The 17,893-nt window shown below is 43.7% G+C and overlaps 1 protein-coding gene across 2 annotated transcripts in view; it reads left to right on the top strand.

Moving 5' to 3' along the window:
• LOC126183692 (delta-aminolevulinic acid dehydratase) overlaps nt 1-17,893 on the top strand; it is a 50,164-nt gene that overhangs the window by 23,603 nt on the left and 8,668 nt on the right. For both annotated transcript variants that reach the window (XM_049925872.1, XM_049925873.1), the window contains exons 3-4: nt 12,390-12,488; nt 12,615-12,732. In XM_049925872.1, coding sequence (XP_049781829.1) covers nt 12,390-12,488; nt 12,615-12,732 — 217 coding nt within the window. The remainder of the gene's footprint in view (nt 1-12,389; nt 12,489-12,614; nt 12,733-17,893) is intronic.

The following is a 17,893-nucleotide window of genomic DNA, read 5'->3' as shown; positions in this document are numbered from 1 at the left end:
TATCCACTGCCCAACACAATTAAAGGGTCACTTTTTCAAAACCCCATAATTGTTTCCCATTGCAAAGCACAAATTTGAAATTTGGCTCAAAGGTGTATACAACTTTCCTCCATAAAGGTGCAAAAACATGTCACCCTGTGACATCAGCCTCAGACTTGACGATGCTCCTCAGCAAGGTGTCGACGTGTGCAAAAAAGGCCAGAGCTCAGAAGTTCATGTGGGTTGTAAGGCGAGTTAATATCACATTTGCACCAAATTTCACCACAATTCTGCCCAACACCATTGTAGACATATCAGACAATGGAAAGGTGGTCACACCCCCTCTTACCTGCATTTCACTCTTCCTCTTGATGCCCCTATGATGGAGATCAAAATCACGTGGTTTCCATAAGGGTGGCCTAGGAAAACATTTCACACACACCACCACTCAGAATCTACATAATAAGGCCTTGGGATGGAATAAATGGTATCGAGGAAACCACACTTCCCTTGGGACAGTGACCCACACATTTCGCAGCAGGAAACAACAGTTCACAGTATGGCGAACAATAGGATGGTGTTCTTGACAACCTTTGACACTGCTGGGAACCCCTGGACAGTTCAACCCATCTCAAAGGACATTGTGGTCCTGCAACCCTATTGGATGTAATTTACCCCTTTGGAGTGTAGCCCGATAATCATTTTTAGTCCACAGTGTTACTGGACACAATTGTGGCGTGCGGGGTTGAACCACAAGAGACCTTTCAAAACCATTTGATGAAATGTGAATGTGATCTGAAGCAGCAAAGAGTGTTTATGCTTTTCAGCCCTCCTGTCACACCACTGCCAAGGAAACAGTGAATGACTGCCTCTGGACACGCTCATTTTTAAAGTGCCAACAAAAGTGCACAGACGGCACAGAGGTGTTGCTGAACTGGAGGTCTTAGAGGGACCCTATCCCCTTTTATTCACACATCAATGCCAGATCTCTCCCCTGCTCCCAGTGATCACATCACAAGAGGTCGCAAAACATTAGTGCTGAAAAAGCACTTTTTGCTGCTTCAGATTACATTCAGCTATCAGAAAAAGGTTCTGAAAGGTCCCTAGTGGTTCCACCCTGTATGCTGTGGCATTACAGTCACGTCATGGCACATTCCAAAGGGGTCAGATTATGTCCAATGGGTTTGCAGCCTCACACTGTCCTTAGAGAAGGTGGAATTGCCAAGGATAGTCAGCAGTGTTAAAGGTTGTCAAGAACATAGTCCTGTTGCTCATTCACTATGATCTGTTATTTTGAACTACAAAATGTGAAGGAATCAGCACCCCAAGGGCAGGGGTGGTTTCATTGATGCGCTTTATGCCACCCACTGAGACCTTTTCCATGACTTCTGAGCAGTGGTGTGTCTGAAATGTTTTCTGTGGCCACCCATAATGAAACTATGTATTTAAACACTAGCCATGGTGGTTCTGACTTCTGTCACAGAGGCATGAAAGGAAGGGCTGAAATATGGGTAAGGAGGAGTGTGACAACCTTCCCATCACGTGACATGTCCACAGTGTCATTGGGTAGAATTGTGGTGAAATTTGGTGCCAATGTGACGTCATTAACGTATCTTACACCTCACACCAACTTCTTCTGAGCTCTCTTCTTCTTCTTCTTCTTCTCCTCCTCCTCTTCCTCCTCCTCCTCCTCAGCGAGTCCTTGCTGTTTAAAGCATTGCCAAGCCCAAGGGCAACATCAAAGGCACCAAGCCTTAGCACAATTACAGAGGAAGGTTGCAGGCCCTTGAGCAAATTTCAAACATCTGCCTTGTAATGAAAGATGTGATGTCAAGCCATACATCCCTCCCCCGATGCGGTGCTTTAACTGTTGGAAGTTCGGCCATATGTTTTCCTGCTGTGCTTCCAGCCTCATATGTTGAGATTGTGGGTGTCCATCCCATCCCAATACTCCATGTGCCCCTTTTGGTTGAATGCCCCCTTCTTTTGGCTCTGCGTGCTAAGTACAGACTCCCCCGCACTTTACCTTTGATGTTGGCTAACGATTCCTGGATGGTCTCTCTGGTTCTCGGTTTCCTCTGGGAAAGTGGTTTTTATTCTCAGTTTTAAGGTTTTTAATCTCTCTCTGGTGTTGGGGCAGGGCGGTGAGTGTTTGGGTGTCTCCCACTGTAAGCAGTGTTCAGAGATTCCCGATTCCCCTCCCTGACCGACATCCTCTTTTCTTCCCCCTTTTACTCTGTTTTTACCCTTATTTTTAAGGCTTGGTTAGTCTTTCTATTCCCATATGTACTTTCTACATTCTAGCAGTTGTACCTTTTACGTCACAGGTGGTCTTGCCTATACTGCTTCAGCATATTGTTGGGTTCGTTCTCTTGCCGACTTCCCTCATTTTGTTTTTTACCGATGACAACATGACTGCCCTTTTACGTTTTTACCTTTTTCCGTTTTATTTTTCTGACTTTACTGAGCTGTCCCATTAGCGGAATGGAGCCTATTTGAAACAAAGGACTGATGACCTTGCTGTTTGGTCCCTTCAACCTCAACCAACCAACCAACCAACCAACCAACCAATCAATCCATGTGCCCCACCTCATATCTGTGTTAACTGCGGAGAGCACCATCCCCCTTGCTCACCTGACTGTAGGATTCTACAGAAGGAAAGGAAAGTAATGGAATAAAAGTCCCTGGACCGACTGACCTATACTGAGGCTAAAAGAAAATTTGAAAGGCTCCATCCCATGTGCATGACAACATCTTATGCCACCACTGTCACTACTGTTACAGCCCCATCTGTTGAACCAATTGCAGTCAGCTCTCGGAGCCATAAAACCACTCCTGCCCCCTTGGTGGTGTCCGCCGCTCGCGGTAGCGTTCTCGCTTCCTGAGCACGGGGTCCCGGGTTCGATTCCCGGCGGGGTCAGGGATTTTCACCTGCCTCGAGATGACTGGGTGTTTGTGTTGTCCTCATCATTTCATCATCATCCAGGAAAGTGGCGAAATTGGACTGAGCAAAGGTTGGGAAATTGTACGGGCGCTGATAACCACACAGTTGAGCGCCCCACAAACCAAACATCATCATCCTCCCCCTTGGTGGTGGGAGGGCACTTCCCTCTCTGGGAGCAGCACCGCCTCCCCCCCCCCCCCCCCCCAACCATCAGGGACATCAGTCCCCACTTCTAAGCCAGAGAACCGTAAGTCTTCTTCAGCTTCTCTTGCTAGAAAAAGGGTCCCTTGAGTCACTCCCTTCCCAGGTTCCTACCAGTGGCAAAGCAGATAGCCACCAGTGGCTAAGCAGATAGCCACCAGTGGCTGAAGAAACCACAGGTCGCTGGTCATAGGGCTTATTGGTCCTCTTCAGTCCCAGAGACTAAATCAAAGAAGCCCTCCCAGCTAGGGCAACCCAAGGAACAGCGAGAGGAATCGAAACTGACAACCTCTAAGACCGAGGAAATTGTGGTGGCAACCGCACCACCTCTACCTACAAGCTCTGCGTCTGATGACTAGGTGGAGCTTCTAGTGTCCCCTGAGGACCTAGCTCTTGCCGATGCCTCCAAAGCAATGCTCCTAGCCATTAGCCCTCTGCCGGTGGCAGCAGCTGACCCTGTATATTCTGAATCAGTGCCTCTTCGTACAGCTTTAGAGGATGTTGCTGTGAGGATAAGGATGACCTCGGATATTACAGTCTGCAATGTCTACCTTCCTCCGGATGGTGAAGTACCTCTTAACAGATTGGCTGATCTGATCTCCCAACTCCCCCACCATTCCCACTTTTGGGGGACTTCAACGTCCATAAGCTCTTGTGGGGTGGCTCCGTGATTACTGGTCGGGGTAGAGATGTCGAGAACCTTCTCTCTCGGCTCGACCTCTGCCTCTTAAATACAGGAGACCCCACACACTTCATTGTGGTTCGTGGCACTTATTCGGCCATTGAACTATTGCTTTGCAGCCCAGGACTTTCACCATCTGTCTGCTGGAGGGTTCACAACTTGTGTGGTAGTGACCACTTTCCAATCTTCCTGTCACTATCCCAGTATCACACTTCTGGACGTCTGCCACGATGGGCTCTTAACAGGGCCGATCGGCTGGCTTTCACATCTGCTGTCACTGTCGACACTCCCGCATACGGCACTATTAATGTGACGGTCGAGCGAGTCACTGCGGCGATCGTATCGGCTGCAGAACACGCGGTTCCTCTTTCTTCTGGGTGCCCTCGGCGTAAAACTGTGTGTTGGTCATTGCCGGAAATTGCCGAGGCCATCAAAAAGGCGTAGGTGGGCTCTCAAACGACACAAGTGGCATCCGTCATTGGAGACTCTCATTCTTTTTAAACAGCTCTGAGCCCGTGCCTGCCACCTGATACAAAGACAGAAGCAAGAGTGTTGGGAAAGATAAGTTTCCTCCATTGGTTCTCGTACCCCTGCCTCCCAGGTGTGGACTCGGATTCACCGCCTTTATGGTTACCCGACCCTGCTCAGGGTACCTGGGGTTTCAGTAAACGGGGCAGTGTGCACCAACTCCGATGAAATCACTGAGCATTTTGCTAAGAGTTCTGCATCTGCAAGGCCAACGGCCTTGTCGCAGTGGTAACACTGGTTCTCGGGCTGGGCTAGCACTGGATGGGTGACCATCCAGTCTGCCAAGCGCTGTTGCCAAGCGGGATGCACTCGGCCCTTGTGAGGCAAACTGAGGAGCTACTCGATTGAGAAGTAGTGGCTGTGGCCTCGGAAACTGACGTACGGCCGGGAGAGCAGTGTACTGACCATGTGCTCCTCCGTATCCAGTGATGATGCCTATGAGCTGAGGATGACACACAGGCCAGTCAGGGGTACTGTTGGGCCTTCGTGGCCTGTTCAAGAGTTTTTTTTTCCCCCCTCCTGCATCTGAAAACTATCAACAGGGTTTTCATTCCTTGAAAGAGTGGGCAGAACAGCAGCATTTGTCTTTTGCTTCACGCCGCCTTGAGCCATACAATGCTCCTGTTACTGAGTGGGAATTCCTCAGTGTCCTTGCCCATTGCCCTGACACAGCTCCAGGCCCTGACCAAATTCACTCCCAATTTATCAATTTATCAAACATCTGTCTGTGGCCTCAGAGTCTCTCTCTCTCTCTCTCTCTCTCATCGTCCCAGTGTTGAAACCTGGAAAGAACCCTGCTGCATTGGACAGCTTCTGCCCCATTAGCCTCATTAACATTCTCTGCAAATTACTCAAATGGATGGCAAGCCAGAGGTTCTGTTGGCTCCTGGAGTCTTAGGGCATTCTGGCTCCATCCCAGGATGGTTTTGCACCGAGCCTCCTAGTGCCTGGAGTCTACCGTCTGAACAGCTTTTTCCAGGCGCCAACATCTCATAGCCATCTTTTTTGACTTATTGAGGGCCTATGACACGACTTGGCACCACCACATCCTTGCCGCGCTGCACGAGTGGGGCCTCCATAGCTCACTCCTGATTTTTCTGTGGAACTTTCTCACCCTCCGTGTTCAAGTTGGAGGCTCTTTTAGCTCCTCCCATATCCAAGAGAATGGGGTCTCGCAGGGCTCTGTATAGAGCGTTCCACTATTTTTAGTCGCTATAAATGGCCTAGCAGTAGCTGTAGTTCCATCAGTATTGCCCTCCTTATATGCTGACGATTTCTGCCTTCACTTCAGTTCCTCAGCCATTGGTGTTACTGAACGCCAACTACAGGGAGCCATTCGGACTGCGCAGCCATGGGCTCTTGCCCGTGGGTTTCACTTCTCTGCCGACAAGACCTGCGTTTTGCACTTCCGTCGGCGACGGACAGTCCATCCTGATCCTGCACTTTTTCTTGATGTAGTCGAAACGTATTGCTTTTTAGGACTGGTTTTCAATGTCCGGCTAACATCTCCGTTACATTCGTCAGATTAAGCGAAAGTGCTGGCGGCATCTTAACGCCCTCCGCTGCCTGAGCAACACCACTTGGGGGGCCAATCGCTCTATGCTGCTGCGGCTCTACAAAGCCCTAGTTCAGCCATGACTTGACTATGGGAGTGTAGCGTATGGTTCGTCAGCACCTGCAGCATTGAAGTTGCTTGATCCTGTTCACCACTGTGGGGTTAGTCTAGTGACGGGCACTTTCCAATGAGTCCAGTGGCCAGTCTACTAGTGGAGGCTGGAGTTCCTCCATTGCACATCAGATGCTGCCAACTGCTCGCCAACTATGCAGCGCACGTCGATAGTTTGCCTTAGCATCCGAATTACCACCTTTTATTCCCAAACACGGTGGCTCATGTCCTGGAACGGCGACCTCAGTCAGGGATAACGATCGCTGTATGTGTCCATTCCCTGTTGTCTGAACTCGAGTCCTTTTGTTTACAGCATCTTGTGTGGGTCCATATTTGTTTACAGCATCTTGTGTGGGTCCATAAACATTCGCCTCCGTGGTGTATGCCTTGACCGAAAATACGTCTGGACCTATTGTATTTCCTTAAGGACTCCGTTCCTCCTGAGGCATTCTGCAGTCACTTCCTATCGATTCTTGACACGTCCAAGAGTTCTGAAGTCATCACTGGTTGATGGTCGTGTAGGCTTTGCCTATGCACACTCGGCACATATCAAACAGCTCTCTTTGCCGGATGGCTGCAGTGTCTTCACTGCCTAGCTGGTGGCCATCTCTCGTGCCCTTGAAGATATTCGTTCCTGCCCCAGTGTGTCCTACCTGGTCTGCAGTGATTTGTTGAGTGGTTTACAGGACATTGATCAGTACTACCCATGCCTTCCTCTGGTAGCAACTATCCGGGAGTTGGTTTATGCCCTCGAACGGTCTGGTCATTCAGTGGTCTTTGTATGGACCCCAGGGCATGTTGGAACTCTGGGAAATGAGCTCTTTGACAGGCTGGCCAAACAGGCCACTCATAAGCCACTTCTGGAGATCGCTATACCCGAACCTGACCTCAGATTGGCATTACGCCCCAAAGTTTTCAGGCGCAACGTAGTTACACCCAATAAACTCTGCGCCATCAAGGAGAGCACACATGAGTGGAAGTCTTCTCTGTGGGCTTCTCGCAGGGACTCTGTGGTCCTCTGCCGCCTTCGCATTGGTCACACTTGGCTGACGCATGGCTATCTTCTCCGGCGTGAGGCCCCACCATGTTGTCACTGCGGTTCCCTTTTCACAGTAGTCCATATTTTGTTGGACTGTCCACATCTAGCTGTTCTGAGATGGAATTTTAATCTTTCTGACACACTTCCTTCAATTTTAGGAGACAATGCCTCCACGGCTAACTTGGTTTTACATTTTCTACATGATGCTGGTTTTTATTCTTCGCTTTAAGCTTTAGTTCCTGTCCTTTGTCTCCCTGTGCTTTCTAACCTAGTACTTTTAGGTTAGAGATTTTAATGTGTTGGAGAGTGGCTGACTCATCCTTTTTTATCCTCGTGATTGGCCAGCCCAAGACATCGGCTCTACTGTTTTAAGCTCTTCTGCCTGTTTCTTGTGTGTCTGTGCTTTTCTTGTTTTCTGTTGCTCCCAGTGTGTTCAGCTTCGTGTGATTTTTTTCGTCCATCTTGAATTCCTGTGGTGTGTCCTGTTGGTTTTCCATTTTATCCCATGGACTTGGTTCAATGTAACAAGAGACCGATGACCATGCAGTTTGGTCCCTTTAAAAAATCAAACCAACCAACCAATCTTGGGTGAAATGATGAATACCGCATTGCCATCACAGCCTGGCAAACTGCAGGAGACATCGTGGATGCTTCCAGAGTCATGGTGGTAAAAGCACTGTAAATAATGAATGGGAGAAAAAAAAAAATTCACCCACTTCCCCTGAGGGGGATCAAGACACTTTTGTGAATATGTGCATGGTGAGCACAAGCCACAGAGATGACAGTATGCCCACAGAGGTTTTTGTGTTTTGGGTGAAGAATATCATTGATACAGCTATGTATGTAGTACCACTGAATGAAGGGAAACAATATTCATGGTGCGTTTTTGTTGATATTGTTTAATTTGGTTTGGTTTGATGTGGATGTTATCTGGCACAAGCTTCTGTAATTTCTGAGAAGTAATCTGCCAATGTATGAACACTGTGAACATGCTTCTGTCTCAAATAATGCAAATGGGAGGTACTAAGTCTATGTTAATGTGCCAACTAGTGAACTTTTAGATAGCAGAAGGGGAAAAGTACTCAGCTTTGACATTTTAATTATTATAAGTCATGTGACCGTGATTTCTATTAAATATACCTATCTGATTCTGTTTTTAGTTGCACAAAGTGAAACAATGTCTGTAAATGAATAAAAAAAAGTCCATGGTCCAAGAAAAGCGATTTGAAGACAGGTCTCCTGAGGCTTACACACCTTATAATGTTGGAATGTATTTTGAAGACATGAGCTTGTACATGACAGGCAAATCGTACAGTGGCTTTCCAAATCTTTTTACGCTGGCATGGAAGATTTTAGCCATTCCTGCTGCTAGTTTATTTTGAGTGGTCACTTCAGGAACTTGCATAAAATGTAAATGGTCATAAGAACGTATTAGACCTCTCACCGACACTCACTCCTGATCAAATACCAAACTTCATGATGATTACAGGAATTAGTGACCACACGATTATTGTAGTAAGATTAAATATTGTAACATCCAAATCTACCAAAAATAAGTGCAAAATACATGTCTTTAAAAATTAGATAAACATTTTTTCACGCCAACCTAAGATCGACAATTGTTCCAGGTCTTATCCTTCAGGACAGTCATTGTACTGATGCTTCGGTTCTTGCTGTACACCTTGCAGTACAGTTCGTGACAACATTGGCATCCTCTTCTTACGTGACAACTTTTTTTTTTTGCAGGAACATAATGTTGAAGACATCCCCCAGTGTTTCACCCAACACAAAGCCAAATTATATAGTGAACCTTTCACTGACTAGGAACTGCTTAAGGGTCTTGCCCCATCTCACGATATGGCTCCAGGCACTGATTCAGTTCATAACCATATGTTCCAAAACCTAAAAATCTAAATGTTACTCAAAGGCTACATCTACTCAGGGTCTTCAACTGTATTTGGCTCAAAGGTGTCTGCATCGATCGCAGTGACAGTTTGCTGAAGCGGGCGAATACCATCCCAAGAGAGTTGAAACCCAAAGTACGTGATAGATGCCTCAAAAAATTTTGATTTCTGAAGATTACACTGAAGACCAGCAGTCTGTAAGACATGAAAAAGTGTGTGGAGATTTTGAAGATGTTCATCAGTGGTGGAGCCAGTGACAACAATGTCGTCCTGGTAATTTATACACCTAGGGACAGTGAGCAATAATTGTTCCAAGAATCGCTGAAAGGGAGCAGGGGCGCTGGCAACCCCGAATGGCAATCGTTGGTATTGATAGAGGCCGAAAGGTGTGTTAAGGACCAGAAACTGCTGGGAAGCAGCGTCGAGAGGAAGTTGTTAAGCTTCTGACAGGTCAAGTTTAGAAAAATACTGGCCTCCAGCAAGTTTAGTGAACAATTCTTCAGGTTGAGGCATAGGGTAAGTGTCGATAAGGCATTGAGCATTTACCGTGGCTTTGAAATCGCCACAGAGACGAATATCACTATTTGGCTTAGCAATGACAACGACAGGAGAGGACCACTCACTGGAAGTGACAGGAAGCAAGACCCCTGAAGCAGTGAGATGATCCAGCTCCCGTTTGACCTGATCACGAAGGGCACCAGGAATGGGCCGAGCCCGAAAAAACTTAGGCCGAGCAGTGGGTTTGAGCGTGATATGAGCTTCAAAGTCGTTTGCACGGCCTAACCCAGGAGAAAAAAGGGACGAAAATGTCGTCAACAAGGAATCCAGTTGAGCATAAGGAATAGCATCAGAGACAATATTGACAGAGTCATCTATGGAGAACCCAAAAACGCGAAAGGCGTCGAAACCAAAAAGATTCTCCGCATTACTATGGTCGACCACAAGTATGGGAACAGTGCGAATGACAGATTTGTAAGATACCTCAGCATCAAATTGTCCCAAGAGAGAAATCTTATGTTTATTGTAAGTCCGTAATTGCCTAGTGACAGGTGACAGGATTGGAGAACCCAACTGATGATACGTCTGAGAATTGATGATAGGGGCAGCAGAACCAGTATCCACCTGCATGCGAACATTTCGACCAAGTATTTGGACAGTGAGGAATAACTTCCCTGAAAGGGAAGAAGTACAATTGACAGACAACACAGAATCAGAATCAGCGTCATGTTCATGAACATCATGTATGTGGTCGGATTTGCAAACGGATGACAAATGACCTTTTTTTTCCCCCATTTGTGGCACACGGCCCAACATTGTGGACAATTGTCTCGTAAATGTTTCGTAAAACACCACGGACATGAAGGAAGTTGCCGTGGGTTTTGCTGCAGTTTCTTAGAGGTTTGTTTACAGTTAGGCCAAGGCTGCGCTTGGGAGTGTACTGTGGCCATGTCGGCCGGTGGGGACACGCCACATGCTTCGTCAACATCGCATAGAGGTTGTATTTCCCTGACGTCGCCCCATGCCTCTATTTGCACTCCAGCAGCACGAGAAATTTCAAAAGACTGAGCGATGGATAGGACTTCATCTAGAGTCGGATTTGCCAACTGAAGGGCACGTTGCCTAACTTCTTTGTTGGGTGCCGATCGGATAATAGCATCCCATATCATGGAATCTGCGTAGGATTCTTTGTGAACTTCAGTAACAAATTGAAACTTTCTACTGAGGCCGTGAAGTTCAGCACCCCAAGCGCGATAGAATTGATTCGGTCATTTTTGACAACGATAAAAGGCAACACGAGAGGCTACCACATGCGTTTGCTTTTGAAAATAGATGGACAGAAGTGAGCACATTTCAGCAAAGGACAAAGACACAGGATCTTTCAAAGGAGCCAATTGCGACAACAACCGATTCATTTGAGGTGAAATCCACAAAAGGAACGAAGTCTTAGATGTTTGTTCATCCGTGACATGAAATGCCAAGAAGTGCTGTTGAAGACGTTTTTCGTAATCAGACCAGTCTTCTGCCATCTCGTCGTAAGGAGGAAAAGTAGGTAGAGACAACGACGAGAGATGCCCCACATTTGATGCCACGATGAAATCGCGAATCGCATTTGTGAGAAGTGTTTGCTGTTCTAAGAGACCTTGCAATAGTTCCTCTAAAGTAGCCATGGAAACATGTGGGTCAACGATTGAAAAGAAAAATCCCATCCTCGTCGCCAATTGTTATAACTTCAAGTTGAACAAATATATTTCAAGGAAGACGCAATACATGAGTCACAGATCAAGTAAACAGAGTAATATGTGTGTACACTTTAACAGTCAAATCATAACTGAGTCCGAGGCTAGCGGCTGCTGGCTGGCTGGCCGCCCGCCCGCTTAAGTGGCGCTGCTGCTGCATGGCTGGCAGACAGCACTGCATGTAAAGGACGTGTGTAACTGCATGGCAGCACTTTGAAAGATCAGCGAGTCACAATACCTGAGGCACTCCCTTGTCTCTGATGAGCATATGCTGATGAGAACACACTGGCTTCTGTTACTTAAGACATCCTCGAGCCACTCAGTTATCTGGGAACCTATTCCATATGCTGTTACCTTCATTAAGTCTGAAGTGGGATATCATGTCGAAAGCTTTTTGGAATCTCGGAAAATGGAACCTGCCTGTTACTCTTCATCCATAGTTCGCAGAGTATCATGATTGTCAGTTTTTATAACAACAAAATATGTGTAAATTTTCTTTTTTTTTTATAATATTACTCCACTCTTAATATTAGATTCAGAATGGTGGAGGGAATGCTGTGAAATGCGCCCAAGTTGATACTGTATAGAGTTTGGCAGCATGGACATAAGTGTGTGGTGTGGTGCATCGTTACTCCATAGGTCGACCCAAAGGGGCTTCTACTCATTCTCTCCCAAATGTTAACATTGTCACACATTATGAAAAAAAAAATTGCTCCTATATTTCCATGGTATACCATTACAGCAATGTTATTTGTAAGAAGAGACTTCTTTGCTCAGTTCACAAAAAATCCATGTATTTATATTCATCAGGGCATTGATAACAATGCTGTTGAGTGTCCTGAATCAAACATTATTACCACCTCCTCTCCATCTCCCCCAACCTACTTGGACAGGGAAAGAAACTGTATATGACGTTTTGAAAGGAGCTGTTCTGGAATACACCTTAACTGATTTTAGGAAACTGTGGAAAATATAAGCCTGGATAACAAAATAGGAATTAGAGCCTGGGTCCTCCAAAATGAGTAAAGTGCCTTAATCCCGGTGTCATCTTGCTTGATGTGTTTTATCCAGTGGCTTCATTTATTTGGTAACTTATTGTGGATTTTTGTACTGAATATTCCTTATTAGTTTTGTGTGGCCTTTGTAATGTAATTAGATCTGTCATGCTCACCCAGGCACAGTTCATATATAAGCACTTTACATTTTCAGGATGAAAAAGCAAGTCATGCAGACTCGGCAAAGAATCCAGTGATGATGGCTTTACCAAGACTGAGGAACTGGTTTCCAAACTTGGTCATAGCTTGTGATGTAAGTACCTTGAAGTTATTTGTTGAGTTCATCATTGAAAGTGCAATGCATCACGCAGCAGTTGTGTGTGATGCAACAGTTGAAATACAACAACTTCTATGTTTCAGTGGTGTTCTCTTTTAATAGGTCTGTCTTTGTTCCTATACTAGTCATGGACATTGTGGGCTCATGAAGGATGGTGTCCTTGATAATGAAGCAAGTATTGTGAGAATTGCAGAAGTTGCAGTATCATACGCGAAGGCTGGTAAGTGAACTGTTTAACCAGACAATCTATAAGTATGAAATTTAGATGTTTCTTCCAGAAAGTATGTGAAAAGGTTTTCACAGTTTAAGTAATTTGTTGGTTGGTGTGCTACTTTGGAGTCTGCTAAGTTTTTCCCCTGCTTTTCCACCCACATAATGACATAGGCCTAATTAAGAAATTTATATACACCAGACTCATCTCGTGTGCATGAAACCAAGAGGTAGTATTTAATTTGAGTAGCTTTATAAGCTTTTATGTATATTTTGATAAGTGATATTGTCATTTTATATGAAGATGTACAGTTACATTCAATGCAGCAAAGGTACTATACAGTAGTATGTGTTTTTTCACACAAGCAACATACAGTTCTGCATCCTGCTGCCTCTATTTTTCCATATGAATGATATATTATTTGCCCTTGACACCCTTCCCTCTCTTCCTTAAACATTACTTGCTGTTACTTGGGATTTTGGTAATATCTTTAAAAATAAATCTAAATCCATCAAGTGTTAAAGTGGGTGGTTTTTGCTGCTAATTATGGAATGCCCCATGTACAAATGATGTGCTAGGCACCCCTCTCAGCTTGGTGTCTCATGCGGCTGCTTGTGCTGCTTGTACCTCAAACCAGATGTGGATGTGTGTTATTAAATCAATTACCTGAAGAAAATAAACTTAGTTGACTGCTAACATTACTTTCAAGTATTTGAATTTGTTGCTTCATTTGCTCCATTAACATGATTTTGATGCATTAAACATTTTTTTTTTCTTTTTAATGAGATATACGTGGGTATATTGGCAAGTCTGATAAATTTCTATGAAAGAAGGAACATTTAGTTGATCTGTGCCAATATTTTTAGCATGATTTTAGTAATAATTATGTTGAAGTTTAAGACAGATACTATATGCAGCTGTTGATTACTATCTGAAATGGTAGGGTGATGGGGACTGAAGTGCACTCATTGAGTTGCGTGCTGCTGTTGATCGTGGTCAATCAGGTGATAGTATACAGTAGCTAGTCAGAATCACTGAATCTGATGATTACTTTTGGCAGAAGATACCAATTGATTAATTTTCCTTTTAATATGGAGATCTGGAAAAAGACCAAATGTGCTGACAAACTGATCTATAATGTAGTCTGTCATAGGTTAAGTTGCAATATTACAATTTGGTTGTGTGTTGCTGAAGAGAATGAATCTCAGTGGAAAAATATTATTGCCACCATAAATTGACATGTAGCATAGCCCCAGATACACGTTCGTCATTGCAATAAGCTACTTGTATATCTTATTCCACCAAAAATGTTGTTAGTGTTGGTAAATTCTAATCTTATAGAACAGAATACAAGCTACCTTTATTTATGAACAAGCATTCTGATTGGGTACTGGGTCATTTCATGCTAAGTGGTTCAGAGGTTCACACATGACCCTCATGAGTTTTGATTAAATTTTAATGAACAATCACACATGTTCCCATTGAACATTGGTAAAGTTTCATGATCATTAATTCAATACTTCCAGAGATGTAGTCATTTGTTTGACCCCATAGTGCTGCTGTCAACAGTGCACATGAGTTTTCAGCAATTTGAGACATAATACCTCTGGCAATTTTTTCTTTAAAAAAAAAGGGGGCAGGGCAGAGTGGAACTGCACTGAAAATGGGCCCATATTCTGCTAGTACTCAAATCTGATATCTTTTATTATGTTCTACAGTTATTTAGTGCTTTCTGGGACAGGCAATATTAGAGGAGTGAGGAGGAAGTGAGATAAAGTCCAAATAACTCAATTTCAAAAGAGGGCTTTCTTTTTTCACAGCTTGTCATGACATATTTCAGTATGTTTTTATTCTATAACTACAAAATCAAACTGGTTATAAACTTCACAATTTAACTGTGTATTATGGAAGTAGTGGAGATTATGGTAGTAAGTGTTGCATAACAACTGCAGTACACAGTGTGTAAATACACTGCAAGTGAAGTTCACAGCAGTCTTCCCGACTTCTTTTTGGAATGGATTCATGTTGTAGAGAATTATTAGTGCGTGTTTTCTATTGTGTAATGCTGCTCAAGGGCTAGTTTCATTCTGGTCTAAAGTATAGTGTACATTGTGTTGGCATAGTTAAATTAATGTGGAATATCAGTGTACACATGGAAAATTGTACACTGATGAGCCAAAACATTATGACCATTTGCTTAATAATACGTTTGTCCATCTTTGGAATAAAATACATCTCTGATTCTGCATATCAGGGATCTGACAGATTGTTGGTAGGTTTGTGGAGGAATGTGGCATTAGATGTCTATGCACAGGTCATGCAGTTCACGTAAATAATGAGCCGCTGATATGTGTACGTAGTGATGGTGCCTGATAGTGACCCATATGGGTTCCCTAGGATTTACATCAGGCGAATTTGGTCACAGAGACATCAACGTGAGTTCACTATAGTGCTTCTCAGACCACTGTAGCATGGTTCTGGCTCAGAGACACATACAATTATACTGCTGAAAGAGCACATCACTATCGGGGAAGACATCAAATGTGAAGGGATGAATATGGTTCACGGCTGTCAGCACGTTTTCGGTTACTACCATAGGTCCCATGCAAGCACAGGAGAAGGTCTCCCATAGCATAATGCTGCTTCCACCAGCCCACATCCATGGCACACTGCATATTTCGAGCCACCTTTCACCTCAGTGGCGGCACTTGTGGCAACGACCAGCAACCTAGTGTAGCAAAAATTTGATTTATGCAAAGAGCCGACACATTTCCATCAACCAACAGTCGAATCTCGATGGTCCTGTGCCCACTGCAATCTTTGGGTCAACATGTGAACATGTTGGGGTCATCTGCTGCAGAGCGCCATGTTGAAAAATGTACAATTAACAGTGTGCTCAGAAACACTTTTTTGTGCACTAGCGTTTTGCTGTTTTGGCAGAGATGCCCCAGATCACCATCTATCCTACTTTAAGAGCAGACAAGCCTCCAAACCACACGGTTTGTGAAGGCTCATGGACATCCATTTGCGCTTAGTGGTAGTAATCCTTCTACCTCTCTGTAGATGCTCACAAGAGTAGGAATGAAAATTCAACCAGCTTTGCTGTTTTAGAGATACTGGTCCACAGGCTATACTCTTTGAGAAAGTCACTTATCTCAATGGGTTATCCCGTTTGCAGCACATATCTTTACTAGGGTTATCCCCCATCTGTGTCTGCTCCACTTACATTCTTTTATTACCATTTCACGAGCCCACAATGCCACCAGGTGGCATCAGACATCACGATGGACAGTGGTCAGTGTTTTGGCTGATCAGAGTATAAATGTGTTGATTTGGTCCATATTGGTTTAACCACTGCTGGTTCCTTTTAAAGTGAGAAAACCCATAACCCCATCACTGCAGGGGCCACACCCGATAGCTGTGCAACAGCAGCCACAGGTGAGTTTCTTTACCACAGCTTCTCAGACCTGACAAGGTTTTTTTTACACAAAACCCGAAACTGATGATACATTTCTATAAGTGTCAGAAAAAATTACACTTTTCAAATATGATTACCTCAGATTATTAGAGCCACAAGAAAGAGAAAATATTCTTTTTATTGGTTTCCTTATTCCATTTCATTTTTTATAAAACGAAATCTGGCGAGCTGAATGCTGTAGAGATGTCAAAAAGACTGCTTACATGCAGTTTTTCTGACTCGAGTTCATTTCATAGTCACCAGGATTTTGATAGTATCTTCCACTGAGGATACTAAACAATTGCAGAACATAGTAAGAGATGTCAGATTTGAGTACCAGCAGAGTATGGGCCCATTTTCAATGCACCACCATCTTTACAGACTTTTTTTTACGTTCTTGTTTGCCCACATTACAAAACCAAATATAGTCATGTAGGTGGTGTAGAACATGGTCTTTCTAATGAAAAGGCTTTAAAAAAGTTCACAGAAGACTTTTTTTCTAAAAGTGGGCCAAAAAAGCCATTTTTGGTGTTTTGAAAAATTGACAATTTTTCCCTCAATTTGTAAACTATTGGGAAGCAGTAGGAGAATGAAATTTTAAACATTGTATTGGTAAGTTATTATGTGCAAAGTTTCAGGTTTACCCCGCAATTACTTCCAAATATATAAAAAGCTAAACTTCTCATTTTTTGAGGAGCTATTTTTTCAGCCGACTTTGCTTCAAATTATTCACATGAAAATTGCTAGGTAAAGCTTTTTTATTATTTCATTTAAGAGAGCGCAAAAAGTTGTACAAGATGGCCTAGTTTATTTCCTTTCAAGAAAATATTGCTGGGGATATTATTTGTGTCAAAGTTCTGAAAACTCATGTGCACTGTTGATAGCTGTACTATGGGGTCAAACAAATGACTATATCGGTGCAAGTATTACATTGATGAAAGTAAACTGTACCAATTTTCATTGGGAACATGTGTGAATGTTCATACAAAATTTCAGGAAAATCCATGATGGTCATTCAGGAACTTTTTCTGAAGTTTTTCTTGACATTGAATGGCCTTGCCGACAACTGTTTTTTGATTCATTGTGTTCAGTTCCCATTGTCATCATGCAATTTATTACCAATGTTGGCACACAGCACAACAGCTGCGGACACTGTAACTGCACTGTTACTGTGACATAGCATTGCGTCCATTGATGTCATGAAACAGGAAACCATTGGAAAAAGTAATTGATGACTGCAAAATAAATGTGCCTGTAAATATTCCTGGAAAATGTAGGTAGTGAGCAGGCCTATAAATCTACTCTTGCATTCCCTTGTACAAAGAGCTACCCACGCACAGAGGGTAATAGTGCTGTCCTACAAACAAATATAAAGAACATTAGATTGTAAAAGCTTTTATATGTGCAGGGTATAAGAAGAACTGCATTATACTGTAAAATTCATAAATTATTACAGCAGTTTCCATTGGAAAATAGACAGAGGTCTGAGCTCTGCTTATTGCTAGCAGGTTTGTTTCTCAGGTCTTTCTTGAACACGTCACATTACAGTGTCTGAAAAGAGGTCCAGTGACTGTGTGAAGTTTCTATGCAAGCATGCACGAATGCATACAACAATTTCAAATGGACCCAGTGCCTGTTTATCATTCTGTTTCTAATTCTACATTAATGAATGTAATTACAACTTTACACTGATAATGTAGTACTGACCGTTGT

The sequence above is a fragment of the Schistocerca cancellata genome, chromosome 4, assembly GCF_023864275.1.
Source record: "Schistocerca cancellata isolate TAMUIC-IGC-003103 chromosome 4, iqSchCanc2.1, whole genome shotgun sequence".
In the NCBI taxonomy this organism is placed as follows: domain Eukaryota; kingdom Metazoa; phylum Arthropoda; class Insecta; order Orthoptera; family Acrididae; genus Schistocerca; species Schistocerca cancellata.
Note: the sequence above shows the minus strand (reverse complement) of the source record. Positions and strands in the feature narration are given on the sequence as shown.